This window comes from Peromyscus eremicus, chromosome 5 (genome assembly GCF_949786415.1).
Source record: "Peromyscus eremicus chromosome 5, PerEre_H2_v1, whole genome shotgun sequence".
Classification (NCBI taxonomy): domain Eukaryota; kingdom Metazoa; phylum Chordata; class Mammalia; order Rodentia; family Cricetidae; genus Peromyscus; species Peromyscus eremicus.
Genome location: NC_081420.1, coordinates 55,107,994 through 55,124,474, shown reverse-complemented (window position 1 = coordinate 55,124,474; position 16,481 = coordinate 55,107,994). Strand labels below are relative to the sequence as shown.

General features: G+C 38.2%; 1 protein-coding gene across 1 annotated transcript; it reads left to right on the top strand.

The window, feature by feature from the left end:
* Positions 1-2,652: 2,652 nt before the first annotated feature.
* Positions 2,653-9,965, top strand: LOC131911052 (aldo-keto reductase family 1 member C13-like). The gene is made up of 7 exons (XM_059263019.1): positions 2,653-2,736; positions 5,727-5,894; positions 6,307-6,423; positions 7,663-7,740; positions 8,250-8,372; positions 9,066-9,175; positions 9,779-9,965. Exons 1-7 carry the CDS (start codon positions 2,653-2,655, stop codon positions 9,963-9,965), a joined length of 867 nt encoding a protein of 288 aa, XP_059119002.1.
* The last annotated feature ends 6,516 nt before the right edge of the window (positions 9,966-16,481 follow it).

Genomic DNA, 16,481 nt, shown 5'->3' with positions numbered 1-16,481 from the left:
AAGAAGAATGACTATGAATAAGATATGATGCATGCTCCCACATGAGAGAAATTGCTCCTGACGTCACAGTGTCTCACCTCGACAGATGCTCTTCAGTTGTGACTCCTTGATTCTCTGCTCATTGAAGCTCTTCACTTTCATACCACATTGTAATTGGTAGCACAAAATTACTTGGTCTAGAGTTTGTAGCTTTGGTAATGTGTAGATGTAACCAACCGTCTTATTAAATAAGAAGCACAGAGCCAATTCAGAGAAGAAAGCCAAGAGGTCAGAGCTAAGAGCCTTACCCTTCCTGCTTTAGCCAAGAGAGCTCTTCGAAAAGGGGGTCTACTTCCTGTGTGTATGTCTTTAAATAGTCTTTCTGTTCTGCCTTCTCATTGGTTGTAAACCCAAACACATGACTGCTTCGTCACTGCCTGCATGTAAAGCCCTCCAGGTCCTCTATGGTATTGAGATTAAAGGCGTGTGTCTCCAATGTTGGCTGTATCCTTGAACACACAGAGCTCTGTCTACCAAGTGCTGGGATTAAAGGCGTGCGCCACCACCGCCAGGCTCTTGCTATGGCTCTGATAGCTCTGACCCCCAGGCAACTTTATTTATTAATATACAATTAAAATCACATTTCAGTACAAGTAAAATACCACCACAGTAATGACCCTTAAGATTGGCTTCTCTAGGACATGTGGGCCGTGTACATAAACTTTCACACTGAAACATGTATACACACACACACACACACACACACACACACACACACACACACACACAGTCTGCAGACAATCAAAATTAAAGTATGATAACATTAACAAAAGTTTCATGAGTTCAGTAAGTGGAAGGAGCTAAAATTTCCATCAACAGATGAAGGTGTAAATAATATGTGATATACATGTAAACAAATGCAATGGAATGAATTACAGGCTCTTTCAGTCACAATGATAGATTTCTGTTTCTGTGCGACAGATACTAGGCACAAATGAAATATAGCTGATACTCTTTTCTATACGATTCATTTTTATGTGGATAGATATTTTGCCTACATGGTGTGTTTATCCACAACATGCATTTAGTGCCCATGGAGGTCAGAAAAGGGCATAAGATACTCTGGAGTTACATAACTCTGTGGACTGCCAAATGGTTGCTGAAATCAGACCTTGATCTTCTGGAAAAGGAGCTGATGCTTTTAACAGTAGAGCCCTCTCTTCAACCCTCTTTATATTTCATAGTAAACACCTTTTTTTTTTCAGCCTCCAACTTGACAGATATTAATTCTAGGTTGGAAAGCATATAAAAAGTTATTAATCAACATAACTTTCTTTCAGAAGAATGAAGTTTTATAAATTTCAGCCTTACCTTGTATAGAATGCACATTGTATGGTCAGATTACACTAAAAATGATCACATATTCTAGTCTCATATGTACAGCTTTATTGAGAACCCATATATTGTAGATTTAATAGAATAAATATATAGAATAGTATCTCATCAATACTTTACATTTACTCTCCCACTCCAAAACTCATAGTAATTTGATTATTTTCAGTTTAGTTATTTTATGAATATTGAATAAGGCTACAAACTCTAAAATATTGATCTGCATTTAACATCTTATTTATAGTGATCTAAAATTTGGGCACTGAAGAGATGGCTCAGTGGTTAAGAGAGGTTGCTGTGAGGTCATGGGACCAGAATTGTTGACCAACAATCTTATAACAAGCTAGGTCACCCATGACTGCTGGTAACTACAGCCCCAAGAGATCAGACACTCTCTTCTGGCACACCCAGCACATGTACACAAATATTTCAAAACTGCCTAACAAATGAGTGCTATAGTAATGTTTAAGTTCCCTTGCTTGTTGTAAAACAATACCCAGTAGTTGCCAATTGTTTATCAACCACTAAGCACTGTTCTGTGTTGTCCCCTTTATGCATTTCAGGATTGTATTGTGACCATGACAATGGAAAAATACAGGAAAAATTTCAAAAAAGATTAACCCTTCTATTTTAATTGTTGACTAAATTTAATTGTTGAGTATCAAAATGTTTTAAATGTTCGATAATGGCTTCTTTGTTCTTTTAATATATTTATATGGGAGTTGCAGCTCTTAATTTCCAATGATGCATGGTCAAGTGAAGGCTTCATAATGATCAAAGGACAATAAGTGTCTGAAGTATTATAATTATTCAGTCACTCTCTTCTCCACAAACATAACATATGTGATAATAAGAGAAAATTACAGAAAACAAATACTTTATCAGTATATAGTACTTTGTTTAAAATTCATCCTTCATATGAAAATGAGTGGTTTCCTTTATTCCATGAGAGATAAAGCTTTAACTTCATGGCCTGTTCCTTTCTGTCAGCTGTCCATTAGACAGTAGTATTTAATACCGTAGTATTTTAAATACAGTAGTATTTAAAAGGTAGGCATTCAGCAGTATTGTTTAACCATTAGCCAGACAGTAGCACTAGTTAATAAATTTCTAGGGAGTAGAAATGGTTAATCATTAGCCAGTAAGTAGGAATGGTTAACCACCAGAATGAGAGTGCCAACTGTTAGCCAGTAGACAGGAAGTTAATATATAATGTTTACCACCTTCCCCTTTAGGGCACCAGAAGATTCAGGACGTGCTTAGGCAGAGGAGTGGCAAGCTATGAGTTCCAAACAGCAGTTTGTCAAACTAAATGATGGCCACTTCATTCCTGCTCTGGGTTTTGGCACCTATAAACCCCAAGAGGTAAGACTATATGATTCTCAGTTATTTCCAGGCTAGAGCTATTCCAAGTCCAAGAAGGCAGAGAGTTAGGTTTGTCCTGCATCAGGGTTTGATTGACTCCCCACTTGTTTATTAATTTTGTTAAATAGAGGTTACAGCAGCATCTACAATTGGTGGCTGTGGGTAGGAGACGAAGCTGGTTCCCTAGATAGGCTGAGTCAGGATTCTGGCAGAATAGGGTCTTTCTCCATGCTTGCACTTCTCTGGGAGAAAGTTCCCTGCTCCTGGTGAGCCAGCAGAGAGGCATGCTTAATGGAGAACAAAGGGAAGGCCTAACTCTGAAAACATTTTCTTTGAGGATGGATGTGAGTGTTGTATATGATGGAGCTATAAGGTACATGCCTCAGTGGCATCGGAACATTTACTGTAACTCAGTTAGGAACTTCAGGGATAGGAAGAAAGATTTTTTTTTTTTATCTTCTCTGGTTATTCTTGCTGTAGGCTTAGGAACCAGGGCTTGGCAGGATGTGGCTGTATCTTTTCTCTTGGATTTGCTTTTCTAGCCCAGACCTGCCTGTGGGTTTACTGTTCTTATTTGAAGCCTCTAAGAGTGAACTTGGCATGAATCTCCAGGCTCTGAGCTCCAGACTTAAAGGGACATATTCTTGACCTAACAATTCTGAGCACTATGCTTTTCCTATGTCTATGTTTCTCAGTTTGATAGAAGAGAAGAACTTCACCAGATTGCCAATCAGCTTTCTTGGTTGCAGTGTGAGAGAGGACTTCTCTGTTTATGACTACAATCCATGACACCGTTTTTCCTTTCAAGGAGGAAAGATGCAGGGAAATCCGTGTGGTAACTCAGGGTGTCTCCCTGTAGATTAATGCATGAAACAAATATTTGAGGAATATTTCAGTTTTGTTTTGGGGGTAGCCTTCAGCATCGCATAGTGAATACTGCACCAGAGCTAAGTAAGCTCTCCCATGTACAAACTCTCAACTGTGGGAAACTCACTGGAGTTTGTAATGCATCATTATGATAAGGGGAAGGAGGACCTAGTAAAGATGAGTGTGAATTATTGGTCTTCATTAATGCATGTTGAGTTTGGAGCAAGGTTGCTGTGGGAAAATTTGTTCCGTTCAGCCAGTGTCTTTGGGATACAAGCCCTAGGGTGTGGCTTTGTCTGTATGTGACCCCTTAAGAGCTGTGCTTTCTTGGTTGGTTTGGAGGCCGGATGGTTGGTTCCCAAAATCCCTGGGCAGAATGGAGGACGACAACAGCTGAATACCCAGTGGTGTTTACTTGTTCTGTATTTGTGAGTCTTTATCCCCATTCTATATCTCAGTAAAGTCTAGAGATCCTTTCACCGATTCCTGTGGGTTCACATAACACCTGGTGGTCCCCAGAAGTGAAAACATTGAAGAATACTGTTTCTTAACCTGGGGTGAATTTCTTATTTTGTAAACGTTCTGAGACTTTAATTCTGTGACAAAGGACCACTCCCCTTAACTTCAAATTTGTACATTTCCTTCCTATTAGATTTATGCATGTATAATAGGGAAATCTGGAGAAATATACAGGATTTGTTTCTTTTGCAAAGTGGCACAAAACCCAAGATCAGGTCAAGGCCAGTGCTAAAGCCTCAGTGTTGGTAACTCATAGAATGGCTTTATTCATAAATAAGTCAGGGATGGTATCAGGAGAAGGTGGTACAAGCCAGAATTTCAGCCACTGTGTTTTTTTTATGGAAAGATAAATATGGAAATTATTGAAGTAATCAGAAAAGGCTGTCTGATTTCCTTTTTAATTCCTTTGATTATGTTTATGATTACATGAGTGTGTGCACAGGTGTGTGGAGGGTAGAGGTCAAAGTCTCCCTCAACTGCTCTTACTTTATTTTTGTGAGGTCTGCCACTGAGTCTGGAACTCAGTGATTCAGCTAGACTGGCAATCCAATGAACTCCAGGGATCACCCTGAGTTTGCATCCCCAAGCATGGGATTACATGTGTATACCACTATGCCATACTCTGATTTTACATGAGGGCTGGAGGTCTGAACTAAGATTCTGAGAGTTGTTAGCAAACACTTTATTGATTGAGACATCTCCCCAGCCACAATCTTAAATCCTTTAATAAAAGAACTGTCATATCATTATCCAAATCTCACAGTCAAGGCACTAATTTTAGATTTAATTCGTCATATCTTTTTTAAACAAATGATCTTAGGTTGAAAGGGCTGACACCACGAATGAATAATCTCCAATATGATATAGGTAATTTATTTTTTAATGAGGATATATTCCTAGGGTCAATTTTCTTTTCCTGTCAGTATTTAGGTCTGTCAGATAAAGAGAATGGATATTCAGAAAGACTGACATAGGACACTGTTCTCTGCCCAAGTCCCTAATATTAACCTGTCCTTGCTTAGTGTCTGTGATCTTTGCTTTCTTATCCCTTTGTGACAATGTCTTAGATAGGGTCAAGGAGGACACTGTTCTGCTTGTAATTGTCCTTTATCCCAAGTAGACTTTTTTTGTGTGTGTGTTTATTTTGCTTAGTAACCCTTCTACATAAACTGAGTGTGACTTTCAAGCAAACAGTTGAACCCAAGGTAAGCTTAGCATTCATCAGTGCCAATAAGTATCTAGGACTGCATGGGTATAAAGAAGTTTTTAGATGTGAAAGTCTTGCTATTAATTAGGAAAGACCCCGAGAAAGCAGATTTTGACTCATTGTCTGAAATATGGGACAAAATATAGGCAACCATTGAGTCTGTGGAGATACTTCATTTTCTGTGACATCTACAATGTTTCTGGAGAATTTGTTGTGTTTTGTAGAGTAGAAAGTGGAAATTCAAGGATCAAGGGAATAGGCTCTTGCCTAACAATTGGTCTGAGGATGACTTTGAAAGACAAAATTCTTTCTAGTCTAGTAAGCTCCCATCTATGTCTACTCTGACCTAGCTCTCAGAACATGCATCTCTAAATACCTCTTTTGGTTGTTTCTCTAGGTTCCCAAGAGTAAGTCACTGGAAGCTGCAAACCTAGCTATAGGTGTTGGGTACCGCCATATTGATACTGCTTTTGTGTATCAAGTAGAAGAGGAGGTAGGACAGGCCATTCAAAGCAAAATTAAAGCTGGTATTGTAAAGAGAGAAGACATGTTCATCACTACAAAGGTATTGTTTTTATACTATGCAAGTGTGCAAATTATTGAAATATAATATAAGGAAGTGAAAATTATATTACTTGATCAGAAGTTGGAAAAAGGAGTCAGTTGCAGAAATGGTGAGTGAAAGTAATGATAGATTATAATGTCTATGAAAAATATTTCAGTTGTTGGATGTTATCAGATGTATGTGTTTTATTTCTTAAGTAATTTCCTTTCATTGTTCGATAAATGATCTACCAATAACAAATATATATAATCGAGTTCACATTGTTAAGTGAGAGTAAAGTAAATTCTGGTGTAAAGGGAATGATTAAAACTTTCCTTCAAGTACAAAACATATTTCAGTATTAGGATAAATAAGTGTGCATGTTTGGGCAATCTATTAATTGATCACAACTTCTGTTCTTCAACTTCTGTAGCTTTGGTGCACTTGTTTTCGGCCAGAGCTGGTCCAGTCTAGTTTGGAAAAATCACTGAAAAGACTTCAACTGGACTATGTTGATCTTTACCTTATGCATTTCCCAGTGCCGATGAAAGTAGGTGATTTATATTGTCAAATGTACATATTTTTGCATGGGGGCATGGAAATAATTTTTATGGATGGTTGAGACAAGTTTCCATTATAATTTCATATAAAGTTAGTTTATGTTATTAAACTTCTTAGTAGGTTCTACAAAGAGTTTACTGGATTAGGAAATGAGGTGTCCAAGAAATTGTCAGAATCTCAGAGTAGAAGTAACTTCCAGAAAATCTTGTATGTACACATCTTTCACATGTATTTGTATTACTAGGTGTTTGCTTGGGTGTTGCCCCTATTTTTCTCTTAGTGGCAATAGTGGCCCAAGATAGTATCAATTTCAAGGTTATTGACACTTTATGGCTTCTCTGCATCTTTTCCTATCATAATCAATCTTGCACTCAGTCCTGATTGGCCATCCTTGGCTCTCATGGCTGCCCTTGGGCCCACATGTATTCATACTTATTATTTATACTGGGACTAGATTGATATAAATTCTTGGTGGAGGTCAAGGCCATGCATTGACTGGGCTTTCCTGTGAATAGGAAACATTTTCTTTTTTTCCAAAAGAAAGAGTAGACAAAAGAACACAGGTCAACTAGCAGGTCTCATTTTATTGTTTGAAAATATTATTTAGGTGCAAGAATTATATATATTTGTGTGTGTTTAATTAACAACAATTAAAGAAAGAGAGGCCATGAATTTGAGAGACAGCAAAGGCATACATGGGAGGGTTTGGAGGGAGAAAAGGGAAGGAGAAAAATGCTGTACTTATAATTTTAAAAATAAAATTATTATAAGAAAAAATATTTAATTACTTATATAATTAACATAAAAAAATACAGCAAAACTAGGCTCCTAAAGATAATTTGTACAACTCTATACGTATATCACTTTGTAAAAACAGTACATAGGATGATGCCTCACTACTTTATGGCTGTTTATTGTCTTATTTCCATGATAGTCTTTAAATTTTTTTAAAAATATTTGTTTAATGTATATGGGTGTTTGGCTTGTGTGTATGTCTGTGCACTATTGTCTGTGGAGGCCAGAAGAGGGCATTGCCAATGTAACGTATTTACAAATAGATGTGACCCATACTGTAGGTGCTGGGAATTGAACCCAGGTCCTCTGAAAGAGAAGCCAGTACTTAATCACTGAACTATCTCTGCAGCTCCTCTAAGACATTCTTAAAAGCCTTACTATAGGTGAGACACATGTGTTTGTGAGATTTATTTAACAACCATTACTCTTCCAGCCAGGGGATGATGATTTTCCAAAAGATGACCAAGGGAAAGTACTACTGGACACAGTGGACTTCTGTGACACATGGGAGGTGAGTGCCTTTCCAAAGGACAATAGAGCAAGCAGAAGGAGGGAGAGCCAGCTCATTTCCCCTTCAGTATAGAAATTCATTTACATGCATATATATTTGCTGGAGTAGAAGGGGAGAAATGCATTACTAAAATGTAAGAGATGGAAAATGAAGAAGCACTCAGAATAATAAGGAATATGTGTTATTTTGCCACCTTATGTAATAGCATCCTCAACTTTTTAGTGATGTCAGAGAAATATATCTTTGCCTGGCATCTTATTCTTAATATCACCATTATCTTGACTTCTTCATATTTAAGTCCAGTGATCACCTGGGCAATACATCCTTCCCTACCTTTTTTGTGTATGTGTCTATAATCAAACTTAGGGCCTTGTATACACTGGCAAGTGTTCCAATGCTGAAATGTATGTCTCACTCTAGATAATTTTTTAAAAACTGTTCCATCTTCTCTTTATATTGATGTAGCCAATTGCAAGTATGGCCCTTCACAACCTCTTTCTCATCACCAGGCATTGGAGAAGTGTAAGGATGCAGGATTGCTCAAGTCTATTGGGGTGTCCAACTTTAACCACAAGCAGTTAGAGAGAATCCTAAATAAGCCAGGACTTAAGTACAAGCCTGTCTGCAATCAGGTAAGGATTCTCATTCCCTCCTCATTTCTTATGGTTTTCCTTATTCTGTACTGCTGACATGTGTCCATTTATCCTCTGTGGAAGTGATTTTCATTTTGTGGAAAAGAAGATTCTGAGAGCAGTATCATTGCTTCAAAAGATGGGGGAGATTACAAATTTAACCTTGGACTATTAAAGTATTGGTGAGAATGGGGACATAATTTATTACACCACCTTTGGAGAATGTATAAATTTAAAGTTAGTCCAGTAGGCAGAATTTGCGGGCAGGGGAAAGTGATCTTCTCCTTGAGCTGCGAATAATGAGGAAGCATGGGACATTTTGTTGAAAGATTGAGTTAAAATAAAAATCAGTCAGTGTTCAGGACTTATGTGGAGTTTAGATGCTTCTCACCATCTTATTATGGTCCTTTCTGATGATTTTATTAAGCTTAGCAGCTGACATCTTTACCCATGAACTTCCTTGCTGACCCCTAACTACTTTTTGACACAAAAACTTGCCCAGTCAAATGTTGTTTACCAGAATCTTCCAAAATTAGTTCTTTTGCCTTTCAAGAAAAATTGCAAATGTTTTAAATTCAAAGGTGATATTGCATATAATTTTCTTAGTCTACTTTATTGACTTTGAGCATTTTTATTCATCGTAATATGAACATATGATATAATCTGATATCTTTCTATAATACTCCTTCATAGGTTGAATGTCATCTTTATTTAAACCAGAGTAAGCTGCTGGATTACTGCAAATCAAAAGACATTGTTCTCGTTGCTTATGGTGCTCTGGGAACACAACGATATAAAGAATGGTAATATGAAAAAGAGTATACCTGAAGCAAGACTGTCAATTAGCATCATGACACTCAGTTCTCAGGGAGAGAGGGATCTTTCTTTACAAGAACCTGGTGAAGCAGAAGTTGGTGGTTCAGGGACTCCTGAGTAGCCCTGGAGTCAGTTTCTTTTCCCTTTTTCTGACAGAATACTCGTATAAGAGAAACTTCAGGGAGAAAGGCCTGGTTATGGTGCACAGTTCTAGGCTACAGACCATAATGGTAGGGAAGTCAGGGTGTCAGGAGCTGGAAGCAGGTGGTACCTTCACTATACAATCAAGAAGCAGAGAATGACAGATGATCACTTATGGTCTGACCACTTTCTCCATTTATATAATCCAGGATCCCCAGCTCAGGGGAATGGTTTCAGTCACAATTAACATGGGCCTTCCCACATCAATTCTCATCATAAGATAATGCCCTATAGGCATCCCTGAAGCCCATCTTCCAGATGATTCTAGACTTTGTCCAGTTGACTCTTATCCGTAACCATCATGCCCAGTCTAGTATGTGCCCTCTACTGTGTTTTGAAGCACCATCAAAAACCTTGGCCTCAGCAGCTCATTTCTACTTTCCTGCTAGGGTGGACCAGAGCTCTCCAGTTCTCTTGAATGATCCAGTTCTTTGTGATGTGGCCAAAAAGAACAAGCGAAGCCCTGCCCTGATTGCACTTCGATACCTGCTTCAGCGTGGGGTTGTGCCCCTGGCCCAGAGTTTCAAAGAAAATGAGATGAAAGAGAATTTGCAGGTGATGAGCTCTCCTTCTTAGGGTTGTTACATAGTATCTTCCATGTGCTTGCTTCCTTCAAATTTCTGTGAACATTTTTTAGTTCAAGCCTATATTTCAAGCATTTTCTATACATGTGAGCTTTCAGGTGCATTGAGAAATGTTTTGTCTACAACATAAACAGCAACGCGACTTGATAATAGTGTTGGAGATGATGTAGAATTTGCTTTGCTTTGTTAGCCAAGTACTACATACCCCTTTCCTATGCATTTCTTTTTTATTTTCTGAAATGAGGGATCTGGACTGAGTAACTTTGATTCTAGAAATTTTTATGATTTTACTTTTAATTCTATGCATGCTGAGATATTCTAATACTCATTATACGTATATATATATATATATATATATATATATATATATATATATATATATTATGTTTCTGTTTTACTCATTTACCTGAGTTGCTTTTTTGAAATTTCACATAAGTATACTTTATTATAGTATAAAATATTAGTAGTTAGTAAAGAAACCATTCTCAAGTAGTTTAATATAAATAACTACTTAAGAATATTCTTTGATTTAAAACATTTTCTTTACTTTAGCCTGGACTCAGTGAAAATTATCTGTCTTTGCTGTGTTGCACATCTCTTCAAGGAACTCTTGTACATATATTCAGGACGATGCTGCCTCTCAGTCTCAGTGGACTGATCTTCTCAGTTCCATATAGGTTTCCTACAACTGACAAGTTTCCCAGTTCTCTGCACTTAGCCCTAAACCAAGCCAGTGAGAAGCCTTTTATGATAAGCACAGGGTTGAAGAATCACTGCTTCTGTCGTGATCAAGTGTCCAGTGCAGGTTGCACAGCCACCAAGATTAAAGGGGTGACAAGTAGACATCTCCTCCGTGGGTGAAGGTGTAAAGTCACTTCAACAGTGTACAGATCAAGAGTGTGGATTGGCTCCCAAAAGGCAGTCAACGCATTGGGGACAGCCCTTGCTCCCACTGCTAGGAGTCCCACAAGTAGACCAAGCTACACAACTGTCACACTTGTGTGGAGGACCTCAGTCGGTCCCATGAAGGCTCCCTGGCTGTTGGTCCAGACTCTGTGAGCTCCTACCAGCCCAGGTTACTTGTTTCTTTGTGTTCCCATGTGGTGTCCTTGATGTCCCTAGCTCATACAGTCCTTCCTCCCTCTCTTCTACAAGATTCCCTGAGATTGACCCAATGCTTTGCTATGGGTCTCTACATCTGTTTCCACCAGTTCGTACATGAACGCTCTCTGATAACAATTGGGATAGTCACCAAACTATGAGTATAGCAGAATATCACTAGGCATCATTATCTTCACATTTTTTCCCCAATCGTGTTTGGTTCTATCCTAGGTCTCTGGCCTATCTAGGCTCTGGGTCCTGAAGCTGCAGACAGTGTCAGGGGTGGGTCTGAGGCTGGACTAGTCATTGGTTGGCTGTTCTTACAATCACTGTGTCACTCTTTCCTCCCTCCCCTCCATACTTCCCATAAGCAGGACAGACAGTAGGTCCAAGGTTGTGTGGCTGGGCCAGGATCCCAATCCCTCCACTGGAAGCCTCCCCCTCCCCAGTCACAGGAGATGGCCAGTTCAGGCTAAGTATCCATCATTGCTAGGAGTCTTAGCTAGCTAGGGTCATCCTTGTAGATTCCTGGGAGTTTCCCTTGCATCAGGTTTCTGACTGACTCCAAAACACCCCCCTTTCCAGTCATTTCTTTCAATACTCTCCTCCATCCACCCTGAACCAGATTCTTCATGTTCCCATCTTTACCCACCTCCAATTCACTCATGAAATCTCTTCTATTTCCTCTTCCCCAGGAGATCCATGCATCCTTGCTTGGACCCTTCCTTGTTTCATTACCTCTCTGGGTCTGTGGATTGTAACATGGTTATCTGTTGCTGGAGAATTTCTCTCCAGCTCCCGCCACCAAGTCCCGTCAGTTTCAGAGCCCACTTATAAAATAAACACACAGACTCTTACATTATTTAAACTGCTTGGCCATTAGCTCAGGCCTGTTATTGTCTAGCTCTTACTCTTATATTTAGCCCATTTCTATTAATCTTTACTTTGCCACATGGCTCATGGCTTACTGGTACCTTACATCTTCCTTGTCCTGATGGCAGCTGGCAGTGTCTCTCTCTCCGCCTTCCACTTCCCAGAATTCTTTTCCTTGTCCCGCCTATACTTCCTGCCTAGCCAATGGCCAATCAGTGATTTATTTACTGACCAATCAGCAACACACTTGACATACAGACCATCCCACAGCACTTCCCCTTTTCTTTTCTTAAAAAGGAAGGTTTTAACTTTAACATAGTAAAATTACATATAACAAAACAATTATCAAGCAAGAATTACAGTTACAATATTAAAGAAGAGATCATATCTATCTTATATTTGTAAGTTTAAGGTTTTATATCTAACTTATCTTTTATTATAACTAAGGAAAATTGTAAGTATCTAGTCTTTAACCACATCAAAGACCTCAGAAGGATATACTACTACCTGAGAAATGGAGAAGGATATAAGTAACCTTTAGGAGTCTTGTAGGGTAGACAGAGACAGCTGGCAGCCTGGACAGTCATTCAAAGTTCTCTTGTAAAGTTGGGGCATCTGTCTTTAGCCCACAGGCCTAGAGTCTCTTATTTACTTTTCTCTGTGTCTTGTAGAATGTCTGGCAGTTTTCTCTGCAAAGTAGGAACCTGAAGGACCATTTTGTTAAGCAAAGTTCAGTGGTCACCTTTGTATGGGTCCTGCATGTCCAGTTGATCAGGCAGTCCAGGCAAGAACAGTTTCTTGCCCAAATGGCTATTTTTGTCAAGGTGAAGATAAACTCCGTATGGAGTGTCTTCGATGCCCATCCTCCTCTCTGAAGTAAATCGGTGCTGTCAGGAGCAGACATGTCTCATTGTCCAGAAAGTCTAAATTTTTAAAACATTTTAAATGCCATATTTTGTAGGTCTTTGAAGTGTTTGAAGACTACCTATCTATCTGAAATATAACTATGTATATCTAGAAGACTTAACTAACATGGCTACAAATATGATTATCATAGATGACTAATTATTAATCTATTTTTTAATTATCCATTATAATTTTAAATGAGTTACATAAACATAATACCTCAAACAAGAATAGAAATATATATACAGTATAACAAAATTAAGTTTAAACTTGTATCAATAAACTAAAATCTATAGCGATGTAAAACATTTTAAACAAGTTGTTATTCTTTAAAAGTAGGTTCATTAATCTACCCTTTCATCCTATCATATCTAAACTATCCCCTTTTTGTCTTTAGAAAGAGATTGTATTTATAATCAACCTGTTTTAAATAAAAATATTGGTTTTTGTCTGTCCCACACCAGAGGGCTCTTCTGATTTGGGACATAAGAATCTCTTAAGCATTTTTTTTTTTTTTGAGCAATATGTCTGGGTTTAGAGGGGGAGTGAGCCAATTCCATCTCTAAAGCCAGCTTGGTATATTTGGGAATTTGGGCGTAGCTTCTCTTACTACTTCCTGCTGGAGGGGGGCGCTGTATCTTATGGGGACACGAAGAAAATTTTAGGATCATGGAGTAGTCCATGAGGCTGTATCGTCTGAGCCAGTTGTCTTGAAACCATTTTGGATGTTGAATCATCTGGGCCATGGTGTCACTGGAGACCTTTCAGGGGGTCTTGGCTGGTCAAACCTGATGTATCTTAATCTGGAACAAATCCATAGTCTCTGGCTTTCTGTGGAAACAAGAGCAGAGACTCTTTTCCAAAGCAACATATCCTTATATCCAAATTTTGAAGTCAAGGTACCTTTAAAATATACATTTTGGCATAACTCAACAGCTTTTACAATCAAATGTTTTTCTGCAGTTACGAATATCAAAGAGAACATAATCCAGATTCTTTGTGTGGTAGCCATCTTTACGTGGCTTATTTTTTTATATTAGCGTGAGCCTATTGCTTTAAACTGCAGCATTCTAAGCCTGAAATGGCGCAGTGGCTGCTGGCTCCGCCCACTTTAGCTTTCCAACATGGCGGCGGTCCGCTTTCCGCCAGCTCTGGGAGCCATGACTCTCAGAAATAGTGGGTCTACACTTTTACCAAAGTAGCGTGTAGCCCAGAAACCTCTTTTTTTGTTTTGTACTAGCAAAGGCTAAATTCACCACACAGTTTAATGTGCTACTTGCAGAGGCCTCATTCCCACCATACTGCAGGTCGAGAGCGCACGCTAGGAACCCGCCAGTAGCTCAAACCAGCAGCTGCCGCTTATTTGAGAGAGACAATTAGGAAGCTGTTTTTAGGTCCGTTTTAGAATCTTTTTCTAAGTTTTTAGGTGGAAACTCTTGCCCCACGTTGGGCGCCATTTGTTGCTGGAGAATTTCTCTCCAGCTCCCGCCACCAAGTCCCGTCAGTTTCAGAGCCCACTTATAAAATAAACACACAGACTCTTACATTATTTAAACTGCTTGGCCATTAGCTCAGGCCTGTTATTGTCTAGCTCTTACTCTTATATTTAGCCCATTTCTATTAATCTTTACTTTGCCACATGGCTCATGGCTTACTGGTACCTTACATCTTCCTTGTCCTGATGGCAGCTGGCAGTGTCTCTCTCTCCGCCTTCCACTTCCCAGAATTCTTTTCCTTGTCCCGCCTATACTTCCTGCCTAGCCAATGGCCAATCAGTGATTTATTTACTGACCAATCAGCAACACACTTGACATACAGACCATCCCACAGCAGTTATCCTTTACTTTAGAGCTAATATCCACTTATAAGTGAGTACATTTCCTTGCCCAGCCTCAATACAAGAGGAGGAGCCTAGTGCTATCTCAACTTAATATGCCATGCTTCGTTGACAGCCATGGGAGTCTTGCCTCTTTCTGAACAGAAACAGAGGTGGGGTGCAGAGGGCTGCAGAGGTGAGGTAAAGGGAGGGCATGGGAGGAGTGGAGGGAGGGGAAATTGCAGTTGGGATGTAAAGTAAATGAAGAAATTTAATTTAAAAAATTGATATTAAAACTGGAGCAGCAATTGAATCAGAGGTGCTTCTGATACTTAAGCCTAGCAGACAGCTACAACTGCCTCACTGTTGTAGGCAAGTATTGCTGCTGTTTTTAGAAATGCTGCTGGAGAAGGAGAATAAACCCAGATTTTGTAATAAATGCCTGCAGATGTGTGCAGATTTGTACAGGTATGAGAGATTGATGATGTGTGGAATTTATATATGAATTATATATGTGATAAATATATACCATTTGATAAATATATATGGTAATTCACGTAAGTATATGTAATATTTATCATATATAATTCAATGTAATGTGATATGGTTTATATATGGTTATTTGACAATGATATACATACACACACACACAAATGAACACTGTTGATTGAAGGGTAGAAGTATACAAGTGTAAGAATTTGTAATTCTAGGTAGTGAATTATAAGATGTTCTGTTTTCTCAAACAAAAAGAAATAAGGAATATGAGTTTTCTGCATTTACATAGTCTCAATAGTGATTGTTACGCACATTCAGAAGCATTTGCTAAATTGCCTTCTCCCAATTTTTGCTTGTTTTCGTTCTCTTTTTATTACTTCACGAAAAAAGGGCACCTACTACAGTCTTCACACTTACTATGTGATTGAGCATCACATCTTTTCATTTGTCAGGCAAGAGTCTCCTTCACTATTTTGCCAAGGCTTTGTGGTATTTCCCCCTAAACTGTTCTCTAAATTGTAGTTTTTATGTATTGTAAAGAATGGATCCAGAAAGATATATATAATTTTAAATGACTTATTCAGAATAATTACATTTATGAGTTGTTTTCTGTATTCAATTGTTTTATTTATTCTCTCCCACTACCCTAATTATGTGTCTTACTAGATTCATCACTTGTTACACTGTTGACAAATTTCCTTGTCCTTCCCTCCATCCTTCTCTGTCTCCATATTTTTAAGGCACCAAGAGACTTACCAGTGCATATGTTTTAAGATGTGAACAATTAGTAAAAATCATTTTGAAGTTAAAATGTCTCAAATTTAAATAAGAAGATCCTTTTGAAAGCCAGCTCTTTTGTCCTACATAAATATGATATAATTAAAATTTGGACACATCTTGACTTACATAATATTGAATGAGCAATTGTTTACATTTTAATTATTCATTGATTTATTACAAAATGTACTTTCCATGAAAATCACTGTTCTGTGTGATACATTTCAAAAATTTGCTCTAGATTTCTTGGAAACTATGTAGGTGATGCCATTGCCTTTAGATGATGTTAAATGTTTTGTTTGTTTGTTTGTATTTTCTCATCTTTGGTACTGCAGTTTTAATATATCTCAAAAGCAGTTTTTGTTATTTTTGCTTGTTATTTATTAACCTTGAATGCTTTGGTAAACAATGTTCATTTCTTTTGAAACATATATGCTACTTACATTGCCTTTGACACCTAAAATCTCATTCATTCAAATGTCAAAACCTTTTGTTTTTCTGAAAGGTTTTTGAATTCCAGTTGTCTCCCGAGGATATGAA